The 16820-nt window shown below is 40.5% G+C and overlaps 1 protein-coding gene across 2 annotated transcripts in view; it reads right to left on the bottom strand.

The window, feature by feature from the left end:
- Positions 1-13123, bottom strand: part of wnt7bb (wingless-type MMTV integration site family, member 7Bb) — a 29648-nt gene extending 16525 nt beyond the window's left edge. The window contains exons 1-2 of one of the 2 annotated variants that reach the window (XM_076271532.1): positions 12447-13123; positions 2843-3069 (exon numbers count right to left, since the gene is read on the bottom strand). In XM_076271532.1, the coding sequence (XP_076127647.1) occupies positions 2843-3069; positions 12447-12517 (298 nt within the window). In that variant the 5' untranslated portion in view covers positions 12518-13123. Of the gene's footprint in view, positions 1-2842; positions 3070-9884; positions 9970-12446 lie in introns of those variants that run through there. The other variant, XM_076271531.1, reaches the window with a different exon arrangement.
- Positions 13124-16820: the final 3697 nt, after the last annotated feature.

Raw genomic sequence — 16820 nt, 5'->3', positions numbered from 1 at the left:
TGGCTTGCTCTCAGGTTTCTCTCTAGATAAGGACATCTCACAGTATGGCTGATGAATGGCCATGCCATTACAGAAGTTGGCCAGTCAGTTGAGTCAGCTGAGTAGATGCTGATGGCATGCCATATTAACAGCTGAAATCCCGCTTTTGTATCAATAGTGAAGGTTAAGAAAAGTTTGGTAAATGGTCATTGAAGTCTTAATGTGACAAATTGTTCTCAAGATGAAGCTTAAAATTCCGAAACATTTATAGTATGAGATGATAGAATTCTCCCCATATAATTGCTGCACGTACTCAAAAATGGAGCGAGAATGAAAAGCAAGGCTGCCCCTCCTTTGTTTGACTGTCGCCTGAAATTGGTTGCCCTCCATCAGTGTTCCCTGTGCCAACCTGTCATATCGAACATGATGGAAAAGCCAACCACCTCTCAGCACAACGGTCAAAACTGCTGAAGGACGCAGCCCTAATGCAGAGAACTATCCCCATCTTAGCGTCCACTCTGCAACCTTTATTCAGGAGGCACTGCCAGTATTGGGGTATGCATCACTTGCCAGAAGCGCCCTCTGCTTAGGGCGATTTTTCTTCTCCTGAAACTGAATCCTTGAATCAAGATATTTTTTTTTTTTGCTAAATCTGGTGGCTCAGTAGTACTCAATAACCCAACTATTAATGTGTACCTTCCTGGAAAGCCAACGGTAATACTACTGAGGCTGTCCAAACTGACCAACTCCGGCCAAATGCAGGCAGCGCGGAGAGAAGGCATTAGCCTTGCGGTTCCTTGATCTTTAACTCTTGAAAAACAGTGGAATCTCTATGCCAATCCAAAGCTAAGACTGGATCTTTGGGAAGAGAAAAGGTTTAGTGGTCATAATTTGGGGGATTGACATGAAAAGTCTACTGAACGCAGACGGGCGAGTTGCTTTTTCCCCCCGTCTCTCTTGCAGTTGATTATGTGGGAATTTGAAGATTCTGGAACCAATTCGAGCATTTATCTCTAAAGTGCAATCAATTCCGCGCGCTGCAAACCAATGCCATCCAAAGGATGGGATTACATGTTTGATTCAATCGAATCAACACATCTGCATACTGTACACACACACTCGAAAGTCAAGTACACGAAACAGTTATGCTTGAACTCATGCATGACCAGGTCTGCCACACCCACCAGCCCAAGAGAACCCTGTTCACAGTAAGGTGTCCAGTGAAACCACGAAATGCAGCAGTTTTTCCACATCCCCAAACTGGAAGTTGAGAAGTAATAGCTGTGGTCAGTGTGGTTGTTCAAGATTGCCTTATGGGACATTAAATATCATTGTCAGTGCCCCTCTGCAGTATTTGTCCACCCGTCATGGTTCCTTTCCACCTGACGATGCAGTTGAGTGAAAGAGATCAATAAAGACACAAGCAGCAAACACATGTAACATGCAGCAAAGCATTATGACCTAGAATAACTGTGGAGATTTGTATTGCAGATGTGGACCATGAATTGTTGGAAACTGCTGGAATTGTCGGAAACTTACAAGAGGTGATGCCACTTTAGCCGGCCAGACAAAAGTCAATAGTCACAACCTGAATATGGTTAGCATACACATATGCCACCTAAATGCTGCAGCTAATAATTTCATCATTTAACTTATAGAAATAAAAAAGCCATATTAAAGTATATACAAATACATTCTTGGGTATGAAGTTTATGCGCATGTTTTTATATTGCTATTATGAAGATGGAGTACACATTCCTGGAAATACATGAGACACTAGCACAACACAGTGTCTCGGAGACACAATGAAGAAAAAAATAAACATCAAAGATTCACTACAAAAATACCAAACAGGCTAATACATTCCGAGGCTCTGGGTTTGTGTCAGATGTCTCTAAAATGGATGATTGTTAACAGTGCCTTTGGATTAAACAATACTCAAACCACACTTAAAAAGCTATACAACATTTCTAAATGAAAGGAATTGTATAAAACCCGTCTGTAAAAAGTACAACTCGTATAGAACCGTATTATGAACAAAGGAAAGGCAAAATGTAGATGCTGCTCTGGTTATAGCTAATTTTGACTGTACCCCAAAACGCTCTCTCGCTCTCTCTCTCTCTCTCTTCATCTCTCTCTTTCACACACCACAGACACACACAGACACTCATAGAAAGATCAGACTTGGACATAACCATAAGATTAACAACAGATGTGTACGTCTGTTTTAGTTCAACAAAGCTCTGAAATAATACCATTAGCTGTCCCCTGATTTGCAATATCATTTTTCATCCGTCTTTTTTCTTCATTAAACTCAAGGCTTTTGGTTGCTATTCCATGCCTTTGGTACCGCCAGCAATGTCAAGCATGGCTTTAACCATGAACTGAATTCAAATATTAAGTCAACAGCAATGTATTGAAAAAAAAATATATTGGTGAGAAATATTTTGAATGATTATGAGAAGGCGTTTGTTTGACATGAACCTGTTTCCTCCACGATACACATACCGCTATATAACAATAACGCATGCGGTTGCACTTTGTGCCGTTAGTTAAAGCATTACTACAGTATGCATTGTCCGACACTACGGTTTGTCTTGTGGTGACCCACACTATGAATGAGAGACCTAGACTCCTTTCAGCTTAGACTAGAAACGCCATCAAATCTTACTATTGTGGATAAAACAGTCTGCAACAGGTAGTGATACAAACACAACCATACTTAGCCCAGAGAAGGAATCATGATTCAAACGTCACCACACAAATATGAACAATAGGATACTACAGTAGGCCCATGTATAAAACACCTAAAATGTGATGGACAAACAATGGACCACCAGTGGCCCCATGAGTGCAGACTGACCTACTCGAAGCTCCTGCCCAAAGACGGTCCGCTCCCCCAGAGCTGAGCAGTTCCAGCGGCCGTAGCGGAACTGGTACTGACACTCATTGATGCCCAGCTGTGCGCCCTCTCCTATGACGATAATGGCGTCTGGGCGGCTCTGACAGATGGCCCTCTGGCGAGGGGCCAGCCCAGGAATCTTATTGCAGATGATATTGGCACCCAGAGCCACCACAGAGGAAAGGGCCCTGCGAAAGAGAGTGAGAGGAATAGGCAGAGAAAAAAAAAGAAGTTAGGGTCTGGGAAGCAGACTGACTTGACACATCCTGCCAAGGATTAGCATTTATTAGTCCATTCGCAGCTCATCAGAGGGCGGTATTGGCTGAGGGGCCTCCAGTATGAAAACTGAAAAAAATAAATAAAATAATGTGGCAGCGCCAGGGCAAATACGGAGGGAAATGATATTTTGTTTATTTGCTTACTGACAAGCCCTTCCCCGCACTGGTTTGGCACGGAACCCCTTAAAATGAGCTGAGGTTTTTGTATTAATTGTTAGGTAACATTGCTCGAATTGTTTCCAGGCATGAGCTGAATTGAGAAATGCTGGGTGCAAATATGCCAGTCGTAAGCATCGTTGCTCATGTTCAGATGTGCTCGCCCCGGCTCTGTGAAGGAGTGACACAGAACATGTTATCCCTTATCATTTGAGATTCATTCGGGTTTTGGTGCACTGCACACACGTGTTGTGTAATGGACGTCCCTAAATAAATACAGCCGCGTGTGTGAGATCATTCCTCTGCCCTGATCTGAAATTGTGGAGAGCAGCTCCCGCCATTTCACCTTCTGGATGAGAGGAGAGATGGAGATCTGCTGGGGGATAGCCAGATTTCCTTATGTCACCCCATCACTGTAAGTTTGTTTGACCAGATGCCCTCCTGATGTGGTCACCTCAGCATCTGATCACTGCCTTTTGTATTGGCAGGGCTGCAACAATTGCCGCAATAATTTGTTCTGTTCAAATAATTGTCTGTGTTTATGACAAAATACATTTAAAAAAAAAGACGACGCACAGACTCGCTGTTTATGGCCGACCAAACCCTGCAGATACATGCTTTTCCAACAGGCCAGAGACAAGGAGCCATAAAAGAGCATGGAGGGAGATGCCAGCTTTGATGTATGACGTAGGCCTCCGAGGGTTCCACCGCAAGCAGGGCAGGCTGATACAAGCAAGCTGTGTGTCAGCGAAAATGTGAGGGACTGAGTGAAGTGCATGGTGTGCATGCAGCCCTCTAACCCACCAGCGCATGAACACCCCAACCCCCCACCCCCCCACCCACCCCAACATAAAAAAATTCATAGAGCAAAAACATGCTCCCCAAAGTCAAAGGAACAAAAGGGGCACATGTTGATTGGAAACTGGATATGGCCAGCCATGTTCCCTCTATTTTGTTGATTAACTGTTTCCACAAAGGCACCAAAATAACTCTTGAATACAAAACCACATGCTCAAATGAAACTATAACTGAAACAAGGCATATATCTGTAACACTACATTTAAGACCCATTCTTTGGTCTGCAAGTCAACTTCCCCTCTACATTAATGCAGCATGGAGTTCTTTCATGAGCTACAAACGGCCAAACATCTTCCACAGACACACAGCTTGCTGAGAATGAATTGTTCGGTTGGTGATACATATGTCCCAGTCTCCCACTATTTAATAATTAAGACAATTACTTTTAAAGTTAACCCGGGGGGGCTGTATCAACTTGTGTTCAATGTGGCTTAAATAGTCCTTCAACTTGTCATTGAGATTGAATAACATACATTTATTTAAAGGAACCGTATGTAGGATTTTGGCCAAAACTGGTACTACAATCACTTTCAAAATACTGTAGAGCGGTGTACACCGCAGATGTGGTAACTAAAGCAGAGCTGGCAACCCAGATGCCGAAACACTACTGACTTTGTGATTACTAGATAGGTGGAAGGTGGCGGATCAGGCTAAAACACAAATATGTAAACATCAACATCAGTTGAGGGCTGCAACTTCACTTTTTTAAATGACGATATCCTGGTCGGACTACTGTTGTCAGTGATATATATGTATTTGAAATTAGCATGATTTCCTAATGTCTAGTGACAAATCAGGGCCATTTTATGATTAATTGAATTACATTTCTTACATACGGTTCCTTTAATATGAAAAAATTAACTATAAGAAAATCATGTGGAAAAGCATTTACAACCATAGCATATCCCATATATATAATCAACTAAAAGACAAAACTGTCTAAAATTCTAAATATGTCTGATAATTTCATCATTTTACAAATCTAATAGACCTGGAATAGCAGGCCAAATGAAGTTAGAATATTGTAGAATAGATATGCTGAAAACATATCTGATTGAGTCCACTGATTTAACTCACTGTAGTATGTGAATTCACTGATTTAACTCACTGTAGTATGTGAACTCACTGAGTTTCAATCCCATGAGATGTTCACTTGTGATTTCAGCAGTTTCTCTCTGGTACAATATGAAGGCTTTCTAGAGGCCTCTTGTTCAATAAATTATACAGCACAATATCTAATCATGTCTAACAGCTGTTAACAATTAGTTTGGTGTCTACATTCACCACACACAAATATTTGGTTTGATGTCAGCCACAAGTCAAGTTGAACTTTAGGAAGTTTTTGTTTTCGATCAGACCTAGCAACAAACTGGACAGTTTGCCATTAACATCCATCTGAGAACCATAATTGTGCTGAACCACTTAAAACCGTTTCAAAATGGGTCACATGTGTTATGAAGTAGATTTATAAAAAAAAAAAAAAAAAAAAACATTTGAAAACTGTGAAATAAATCACTGCATCAAACAGGGCTGTGCCACATTGTATTGCATATTGTGTATTATCATCATCATTCTTCTATATCGTAAGAATCGTATGGTATGTTTCATATTGCAATATTGGTGCATTATGATGTTTTGCACTTTTTCTATATGCAAGAAGGTGTCCATATGTATTTTTGCAGAGCTGTGAGAACCATTTGTTAATGTTTTAAATTGAACACAACTATTAGGATGTATAACAGTTTGAACTATTAACTTTGTATAACTACATTATTTGATAATATATTATTACATAGTTTCATATTGTGTATGGGCATTTCTCCTCTGCATATTGAGATCAGAGGTTTTTGCCAATATTGCCAGCCCCAGCATCAAAAGCTGGACATGAATGAGCTGCTGAACTGCAACTTCCATAGTGAACTTCAAAACCTATATGGTGATACATAGCGCTACTCTTATATCTGAAAATTCATTCAACACACAGATAATTTCCTCAATAGAGCTTTCAAAATGTTAACAGGATAATGTTAATGATCTATATTGCTTTGTTTTAGTAGCTAGAAGGCAATCCGTCACCTTTAAGTTCAAATAAGAGAAGCATCAAGTCAATGTTCTTTTATACTTTCTATCATGTAATGAAGCATATTTCTGTGAAACGATGCTATAGTTATTATGAGAATTAGTTACATATACTCATTCAAAGCAAGAGAAAGAGAAATATTTACAAATGCATGACTTGCTGTGCTCTCGCACTGGGGTTAAATTACACTTTGTTTTGGATGATTATGATTTGTTTTTGGGATGTAAATAAAGCCGTATAGGCAAACTAGCTGAACCACAAATGAGTATCCGCAGCAAAGTGTCCATGTGCAAGTCATTCCCATGTAACATAATGTCCATTTCATGGTTGTGAGCGTTGTGAGTGAGTGTTACGTTTTCCTCTCCACCCTGGACTGACCATGTGAGGCCCTAAAAGGTTGACCAGCTCCCTCCTCCTGGCGCTCTGAGAGCCCTGGATGCTCTCGTGCAAGCCTCTGAGCACTTGTATATACTTTGGAAACTTAATATAACTTATTGTTGCTGTAATCATAACGGCAGTGGGCAAATGCAGCCATATTTGGAGAGGTGGTATTCAGAATTTGATGACATGTTGGTGGTATAGTAGTAGTAGTTGCATTCAGTTTAATATTAGTTGTACTATGAGAAAAGGTGATAGTTTTAGTATAATGGGTATGCATTCTATAACCTAACTAGCTCACTAACAGTTCATGAAGTTTACCCCACACATGACATTGTAATAAATGTGTCAAGTTGGCCTCGGCCCACAATACGGAAGGCTGTCTAGAGACTGCACCTATCTCTGAAAACCTGCCATGCTTCTCTCACTTGTGCCTGTTATCACCTGCCTTTTAATGTGTTGCTACCGGTACTAACACGTGTTGATGAAGCCAGAGGTGCTTATTGCGTGTTGATGGAAGAAATGAAAAATGTGCTTCCTGATTTACTACAGAAAACATGACACAGTTCTGAAAACTCTTTAACATCATGTCACTTCACAAAGCACCCAAAACACTTGTCATGCTCACCCAGCAACAACCCAGTGTGATGTTGCTGTGCAACTGCATCATGCGATCAAAAGCTGGACATTCCACAGCTAATCTCTCAAATCCCTGCATCATCAAAGTGCACAAATGCGATTCTGTTTGCTTAGCGGCTATCCTGTGTGCTCTGTGACAGTTCACAAGAGCAGCTCGAGCGACACACATTTCAAAACAGTTAGGCATGCCTAGTGTTTTCTCTACTGGTGTGAACTTTACTAAAAAGGATGATGGCACTCATATTAAAAATGCCACCTGGTTGTTATATCCGGCAGAAGGTAAACTTGCAAGCACTCTTTTAATAATATGGGGTGCTGCAATTCAAAGCACTTCCTAGTTTATGGAATTATAAATAATCTACTTCATGGCTAAATGCACTTCCTTTTAAACATGTCAAATAAATGTTACCAGGTCTCCTGGCTCAGAATGTGCCACGGCGGTGGTACTGTATATGACAAACTCACCTAACACAAACTGAGAGCGCAACATGGAAGGAGTGTCTGGCAGACATTTCTTTTAAAAAACTAACAAAGGTTAAAATTAAAACTCTGCGCACAGCAGAATAAATATTGTGCCCAATTTTGGTACATATGCTTTATTTTGTTGGGCAATTTCTACCTATGCTTTCAACAAAGTTTGACAAATAACTATGTTTAACTTGCTGAAGTTGTCAGTTGTTTAATGGTTTAACTGCTAATATTATGCACAGGATTATAGTCCAACTAACAAAAAAAGAACACTGCTTGCTCCACTGACAACAGGCATAACAATGTTCATGTCTAACAACATAATTCACAATGACTCATATAACCTGTCATAAAAAACATTCATGAAGAAACAAATAATAGTGATATGTTCAAAACTTTAACCAACAGGACTTTACCAGAGAGGCAATAAAAAGCAACTTAAGACAATGATGTGCTAAATTTGGACATTTACCCTCACTGTATCATTATCACTGTCATCTGGTCTCATCTGACTCAATAATGACTTTAAAATGGAGAAAAGAGGAGAGACAAGGGGAACTAGAGACAGCAATACAGAAACATATACAAATTGTATTTCCCCACTCTAATAATTTGTCCAAACAGTGCAACACAATATCAGATGTGTCGCAACAATACATTGCAATATTGTACAAGTCTGGGCATTACAATTACTGGGATCCTTTAGTTATTCCACTTCTTAAAAAAAAAACACTTTATAATGTTAGCCTCTTTGCATACGTTTGGTTACAGTGCTGGGAACTGTGATGGCGACCATGAAGTAGCCTAATAGCCTGGAACGCAGCTCTTATCCCAATTCCCCAAGGGATATGCACCACCCCTCATGCACCTCAACACATTTCAATGTGTGAAATTTGGACATAGGCTTCATAATAGAATAAGTGATAGGAAAGGACTCTTAGCAATAAACAGGGATCACATTTGAACGTCAGTATATTATTTGGACTATAGAATCCAAACGGCCTCTATCCTGAAGTGTATCAGATGTGCTGTGCGCAAGAGTGTTTAAATTGTAAAAACAAACAATGGTATGTAGTTTCTAATGTGCAAACCAATGCTAAACATAGACATGCCCTCTTTTAACTGTAACCAAACCACATCTATTTTAACATCAAATTTGGGGTCTCTGGAAGCAAGATGAATACCATAGTTCCGTAATTATTTTAGAAGCGAAAATCAAACCTTATGCTCGGAGATCTGTTTTCTCTATACACATTGGTGGACATGTCAATTAGCGAGAGCATGTAGGCTAATTGGTCGATGTTTAGGAATCTCTTTTTGTGTGTGATGATATGACACTTGAGCAGATAACAGCAGTCATGATGATACTGCACATAGCCTTACAAGTCCAGTAGGTAGCCTAAAACAGGACAAACATTCTTCATAAAGACGGCGCTTCCCTCTCTTTCAATTGTATTGAACTTCTCTGCCGCTCCGTGGCCAAACCTGTCCACATTGGAAACGTAGCCTACTGTAGGCTATATGTCTGTTTTTCAGTCACTCTGCCGTAGGATTTCCAACACGTCTAGCAAAGCTCACCCTTTTATCTCGAGGATGAAAACTTTTGCTTGTCCAGTGGACGCCGGTTAGCTAATAATGATAACTACAAATCAATCCCACGTGGACCTCGTTTATTCACAGTGAACAACTTTCCAGCGTTACAAAAACGTCATAACTACTGGGGGAAATAACTTGACTGTCAGCGATTATTGTCATTGACGCGAATCTGATGTTCCTTTGTCACTTGAACTGATGTTTCAGTTTCTTTAAAATCTTCCTTTCGAGGAATTCACGAAGTTTATATTAAATTCATGACAGAGAGACTACTTGTAAACTCAAATAGCGTTTGTTACAGCATCACTTGTGCGAAAAGCCATGTTCTGTCCCCCCAAAACATTTAGACCATCAATAACGTTAGGTGTCAACATTCTACAGCGCAAATGCGTGGTTAGACAATATGCAAATGTTAATATCCCGATCACTTAACACTAATTGGCGTAAAAAGATGCCACACGTGTTTTTATTGTCAAATCCAGTCCGCCCAACGCCCAGCTGTAAAGTGATATGATGTGATACCACATGCAAGTCACTAGTTAAATGAACTTACAGGTAGCTACCGCTGGTGAGGATGAGGAAGATCTGCGGGTAGTAGACTGACAGCAGTACACTGCGCGATGAGAAGATGATCATGATTGAGCAAACTGCCGCTTTCTGATGAAAAAACTGGCATAAAAACTCCTTATTCCTTTAGCTGCGCGTTTAGTTCCCGTGCATTGAAACAAAAAGACTTGTCTTCCAGATTAGCTGTAGTGATCAGGAGAGTCAGTGTCGGTGCTCCTATGCAGCTCCCAGCTCCCAGGGCCGTGAGTGTGCGCTGGAGTCTGGCATCTCTCAAGCGGTAGGGGTTGTTACAGAGTGTGCTTCCCGAGCCGGAATGATGATGGTTTTTAGGGATTTTGGATGGCAGAAAAGTGCCTTTCTCTCCTCTCATGAGACCCGCGGCCTGCCATTGGGCAGAGAGACAGTGCAATCCGCCCACTTTTGTAACATACCACAACGACAATACGGCGACACAAGATCTGGAGCTCCGGACTTAAAACTTTTCATTGATCTCAACGGGCTTAAGGTACACAATCGCACAAATTGTGTGACTTTTAAGTTCCTTATAAGGTCTACCGCTGAAGTGTCACTATTCACTTCCCCTGCAATTGCCAGTATTACTGGTATGCAAGTGTATGCCTGAAATAGGTACATAAGGTAATTGGTAGTAAATCATGGATTAATTAAAAATGCAGGCTTTCTCATAAGCCCTCTCGTTATGAGCTACCTTTGAAAGACCTGCATTGTCTTTTCATGAACTATATTTTCACCTTTTAAATATTATTCTGGTTTGGAACACTTGGATACTTTGTCAATCAAAGCTGAGCTAATAATGAAGGTGGAAGGTGTGGAAGTTTTTTGTACACAATGAAGACCATTTAATGCTTTTCCGAGCCAACTGAAAAGCAGAGAATATGTGTATACTTTTATACATTTCACAAATCAATAATTCTGGAGAAAATTTTTCAGAATAAGGTGATAGTAGCAAAGAGTCGCAGGGGGCTCTCACAAACACCTGATCTGTGATCTAAACCTTTCAGAGTCAACTGCTGGGGCATCCAGTTATTTTTTTAAGCACAGAGGTGAAGAGTTGACAGGAGAGGAAACTGAAAGCCTTACTAGTGCAGGCCTTAATGTAGATGACTTAAAAGAACTTGAATCGCTGTATATGGAGAAACGTAAACATTCTTCAGTAGGCCTATGTTGACAATGTTACCTAGAGTGTGCATTTAGCAGCATTTTGTCAGTGGTGTTGGACGTGTCTGAAGGTGTCTGTCCACACACCGTGAAAGCCAGACCTGATGTCCGTCATCAACTGCTGCCTCTCATTATTGTGAGTGAAGAGGGTATCATGAAAGATTTTCTCAAAGAAAAGACCGCTGAAGTGAGCAAACAGGTTTGGCCTGATGAAACAGCCAGATATGCAGTGGCGCTTCTCATACAGTTTTCCAATGCAAATCCCACACCTGATATGAACCACCATCATCATTGCCATCCTCATATGATGTGGATACATGCAAATCCCACACCTGATATGAACCACCATCATCATTGCCATCCTCATATGATGTGGATACATGCAAATCCCACACCTGATATGAACCACCATCATCATTGCCATCCTCATATGATGTGGATACATGCAAATCCCACACCTGATATGAACCACCATCATCATTGCCATCCTCATATGATGTGGATACATGCAGATATCACATTATTTTGTCAGGTCAACAACGAAAGATGTGGGAAATGTCATGATTTTTGTTTGATTTCCTGTTATTCTAACAGATACTTTGTTTAGGCTGATTTTTAAAGGCCTGTGTAACCCTGCATAGGTCTCATACTCAGGCAGTTTCAATTAATAAAATTGATAAAATAAAAAGAAAATTGTGGAAAAAATGTAACCTCAATTTAAGCAATTAAACATTTAAGTAATTTAAATCCATGCATGTCTCTAAGCTAAATGTAACTGTCCTGCGTAGCCTACTGACTGACTAATTAAGCAGTATCTGCAGTGGGATAGACTAATGTTTAGATCACTTTAAATAAAATATTAGGCTACCTCTTCAACATGACACTGACAAATAAGCTATAGCCTACATCATGCATCCAAAGACTCAGAAATAAGTTTTGGTTGGTGCTTTGCACATACTGGGGCTTTCTCAAGAATTCAGGTGAGGTATTGCAAAACAGGTAGAAACTCTGTCTAGGCAAAGGAATGTGGAAATACAACTCAGTGCCGCTATTAAAGAGGGTATGGAGAGGTGAACCGAACACACGATGAAAAGCATGGCACTTGCCAATAGGGAAATTAATTATAGATACTTTATAAACCGATAACAGGAAATGCAACTTAATCACTGGGACAGTTCTACAACGAGGATAACGAATCAAGATCACCAGTGTCTTGGATGTATCGGTCAGCAACGGATCCACTGAACGTAGACTAGTAGCACTCTTCGCATTTTCTGCACTGTAGTCTTTCACACCTCAACTCATTCATCAACCAATTACAACAATGAAGTGAGAACAGTTTGGACTCGTGAATGCCGCTTTGAAAACTCACCCGAGCCTCAAGTAGATGATGCCAAAGCATAAGAACACGTTGAAAATCCAGTGTCGGGGGGGTCTGTGCATTGTCACGGTAACGTTTGCGCTCTCATTGGCAGTGCTGTTCAACCTTTCCAGGTACAGCAATCATTTCTGTTTCGAGTTGAAGTGACTCTGCAATCCTTTAAAATCGTCGTTACTTTGAAATCCATAGTAAGGAGACAGCAGGTGGAATATAGAATTCTGAGTCGAGCTTAACTTTCGAGAATGAAAGGCAAAAGATAGTATATGTGACGAATTCTACTGCTGCATTCTTTTATCTCGACCGTTTCTTTCAAAGTGGCGCAAAGTAATGTGTTTTCACTTGCTCCTGCGCCCCAGGTAAGGCAGTCTCGCATGATAATGCTGGCTCTCTCTCACTCGCGTTCTCTCTCGCTCATTCTCTGGAATGCCGGCAGATTATGTTCCTGTCACCTACAGGAGGTTACTCCTATGCTTTGACGATCTGAAATTCTTTCCATGTAGCTTCAGGTACACAAGGTGCAGGTAAAAATCCAAATCCACGCCCCTCTTTTGAATCAGTTCGAGTATAAAGATGGGACGGGCAACCAGTCCTCTCTAAACGCAAGTGTAATTGGGTAAATTCGCCCTTAGGAAATATATTACACGATAGGCTACCAGAGACTTTGCTGACAAAATCAGCGACAGTGCTTCCTTGGAAATAATACATTCCAACATGTTCACACGTTCAATTTTACAGAACTGTATGGTTGTTTCTTTTTTATTCTTACCTCACTTGAAAATATATAACCAATAATCCAGGTTGTTCTGTTATTCTTTACCTTACTAGCACTACACATATTTGTTCTTTTTAAGTGCATGTTACGTGGAAATACGTAAAGAAATGTGCTCTTTAAAGTGGTAAATGATTGAGAAGTCCAGGGTTATAATTTACCTTGCAGGTTTTATTAAAGGAAACCCCCCCTTGTGGCGATAGGACAAAGTATTTTATAATTTCTTATCCATGTGATTTCTACACATTGCAGGAGGGAAACGCTAATAATTGAGACTGTTAGAAATGTGTTGCAGGAAGGGTGGAGGGGTAAAGGGAGAGACATTCTCTCTCTCTCTCTCTCTCTCTCACACACACACACACACACACACACACACACACACACACACAAAGACTAGTATGAATAGCTGTAAGCTGACATATCAGGGGGAATTGTGTGTGGTACAAACCAGTCCTGTAGCCCATAACTGGGTGGTACAGTGGCAGTGGTGCCTGTCCTTGGCTAATACCTACTGGAATGCCCAGAGCAGAGCAACTCTCCAGACAGTCTGCTTCTACTTTACAGCAAGCTTATAATTGTGGAGTGAGGAATTACATGTGCTGTGCTTTTGGACACTTGCACAGAATAATATATTAGGTGCGTATTTTACAAGTATACGGCATTATTATACAATATAAAATATCACGCAAATCCACATGCAACACAACACAACACATGCAAAAAAGAAATAGTCTCATACAGTATAAAGAGACAAATGCCACAACTGGAATAGCCATAGTGTCAGAGAGCAATTTAGATGCCCTTGCAGTGGGTACATAATGCCTTCAGGGATGAAAGTAACAAAAGCCGCAGAATTCTTTGTTCTGGAACATCTCTGCTTTTACCATCCGCAAGACTTCAAAACATGCACATCAAAATGCCAGATGGATTTCAGAATGATTGAAATCCAACATAAAGTTCCACACAGGGTGACATAAACTGAGCTGCATTTGATCTCCCCCTGTAAAAGATGGCCTTGTTTGTCTTAAACCCATCATGGTTGGTGGGTGGAGATGGTCCTGTTTAGTTTAATTAAAATCTTCAAAGCACAAGTATATTTATAGGGTATGGACTTCAGACAAAGGACAGCGTGGGTCACATTGTTCTGCACCCAGCATTGCCCAAGAGTAGAGAAATATAATTTTTCTGAATAAAGGATAGCACTCACAGTTCTTTTTTAAACTTATTTAATCGCCCCAATTGGTGAGGTGACCCTCAGGAGGATTTAGCACCTAGTTGACTATACTAAGGTGTTGAGTGCGTTAGTCCAGTTATTTACGCCAAGAGTAGAGAAGCCATTGTTGTTAACACAAGGAATGGAATGGTATGGAATGCTTTGCGAGTGTTCTGAGTGAGATTTAACTTCCAGGGAAGGGAAGAGAGAGCTTTCATACCCTTTCAGTACAACTTCAGCTATTTACTATAAATACTGGAACAGTGTGCATGGTGCACTCCATAGTAAAACTGGACTATTGCCATATGACATGACTCTGAAGGCCATTGCAAAGAAGGGAGGTTTAATATGAGTCTAATAGACTTTGAGGGGGACATGTTCCCCCCAACATAAAGACATGCATTGTTATGCTACAATCCAATCACTCACCGCTGTCCGAAATAATCATTCACAGATGTAATCACAAACTAAACTTAACAGTTGTTAACTAGAATACTTTCTATACATAACTAGCAAACAGTCGCTCAGTTGTTGATGCAACATTTACTGTTTTAATACCATACGGTAGCTTGCCTTGGGTTTGTCTGGAGCAACCCGCCAGTGGACCACTGGAAAACAAATAAGCAAAACGGCATCAGACCACCAGATATGCCCCCCAACAGTGGTCCACATGATGATTTTAGACATTATTGTAAAACAAACACATAAATAAACAACGTATCAGCTTATAAACATGTCAAAAAGCCCTGCTGCACGTACATTTTTCTACATTAAGTTAGTGACCTTTTTGTAAATACTCTTAATTTTATTAGTGAACTGCTTGTACTAATACTGTGGAAGTAGAACACCCAGGCATTCTTCAGAAGCTCATAACTCCTCCAGAGATATTGAGAGTTCACTGACAGGGCATGTCATTTGTTCATTTCTCCTCTCACAGAAAGGCTGTTTTTAAGGTTAGACCACTTCATTTCTGCTTCTGACAGACAATACGTAGTAAAACGCAAAATTGAAATCCCACTGTTTAACCACTCGTTCGTCTGGTAGGATAGATTATTTTAACATTTTGCATTGACATTCATAATTTATGCAAGACTAGTGTTGACCTGGGTGATCTACCAAATGGCTATGAGCTGCTAGATTTCTGGTATTCTCTGCCCCAATATCCAACTGAAGAATTATCAGAAGATTTGGGGTTGGAGCACCAACTGAGTGGTGAAATAAGGCTGAGACTTTATAATGAGAAGACACAGCACTCAAAGAAGAAATATAGGGGGTTGTTCGTAATGTCAATATGGCAGTTGTCTATATCCCACCCCTTCCCGTAATGAAAGCAACCAACCGCATTTTTGGAAACGGCATAATGGACGTTTTGCCTCCTGTTCACTTCTCCCATCACCATGGTAATAGCCATGCCGCAATTGTTGGTGCATGCGCACTGAGCAAGTTAACGTATAAATAATGTCTTTTTAGCCTTTTAGCCATTACCAAGATGGCCCCTGAGTGATGGGACTTGCCTATAAGGTCAGTTTTAGGAGAAAGTGCAAGATGACCCACCCCCTTTTGAATGGATTGATTAGTTTACCTTAGATATGTCACTGTAGCAATTGATATTTTTACAATTGATGTTTTATTTATTGGTTACACTTTACTTGACAGTGTCAACATAAGAGTGACATGACACTGTCATGAACATGTCATAAACAAGTCATAAACGTTTATGACATTAGGCTTCTGTTATTAAGTGACATTCGTTTTTTGTCATAACAAGATAGGGTTAGGATTAGGGTTAGGTTTAGGGTTAGGGTTAGGTTTAGAGTTAGGGTTAGGGTTAGGGTTAGGGTCAGGGTTGGGGTTAGGATTAGGGTTAGAGGTTAGGTTAGGGTTAGGATTAGGATTAGGGTTAGGGGTTAGGGTTAGGGTTAGGGTTAGGGTTAGGTTTCATGTGTCATGACAGTGTCATGTGTTCATGACAGTGTCATGTCACTCTTTTAAACAATAGTGTCAAATCTATTCTGAATCAACAAAACACATTTTACATGGTACCACAAACTGCTTGAATAGCAGGGGCTAACCCCCTGCAGGTTCATGGGTGAAATCTCCTGAGAGCCCTGAGGTTAGCATAGATAGGACTGCCTAAAGTGATTTTGTCAGATACTGCAAATGTAAGGCTTCTGTTGGGTTTCTTAGGGTTACACACAACACCCCTCAGTGGCACCCAGACTATCTGTGCTGTAGTTATGATTTTTGAAGATTTCATCAATCATTCATCAATAGCTCTGCCCAACAGATGGCCCACAGATATCCTACACTGGAAGAGGTGATGCGGGTTCAGACTGGGCTACTATTGAATAAGTCCTAGATTTTTTTATGGTCTTCCGTAGTC

The sequence above is a fragment of the Alosa pseudoharengus genome, unplaced genomic scaffold (assembly GCF_046254945.1).
Source record: "Alosa pseudoharengus isolate Yale_2024_CS ecotype anadromous, Long Island Sound unplaced genomic scaffold, YU_APseudo_1.1 YU_APseudo_1.1_scf_10, whole genome shotgun sequence".
NCBI classification, from domain to species: Eukaryota; Metazoa; Chordata; class Actinopteri; order Clupeiformes; family Clupeidae; genus Alosa; species Alosa pseudoharengus.
The sequence above is the reverse complement of the archived record's forward strand: the minus strand, read 5'-3'. Positions and strand labels throughout refer to the sequence as shown.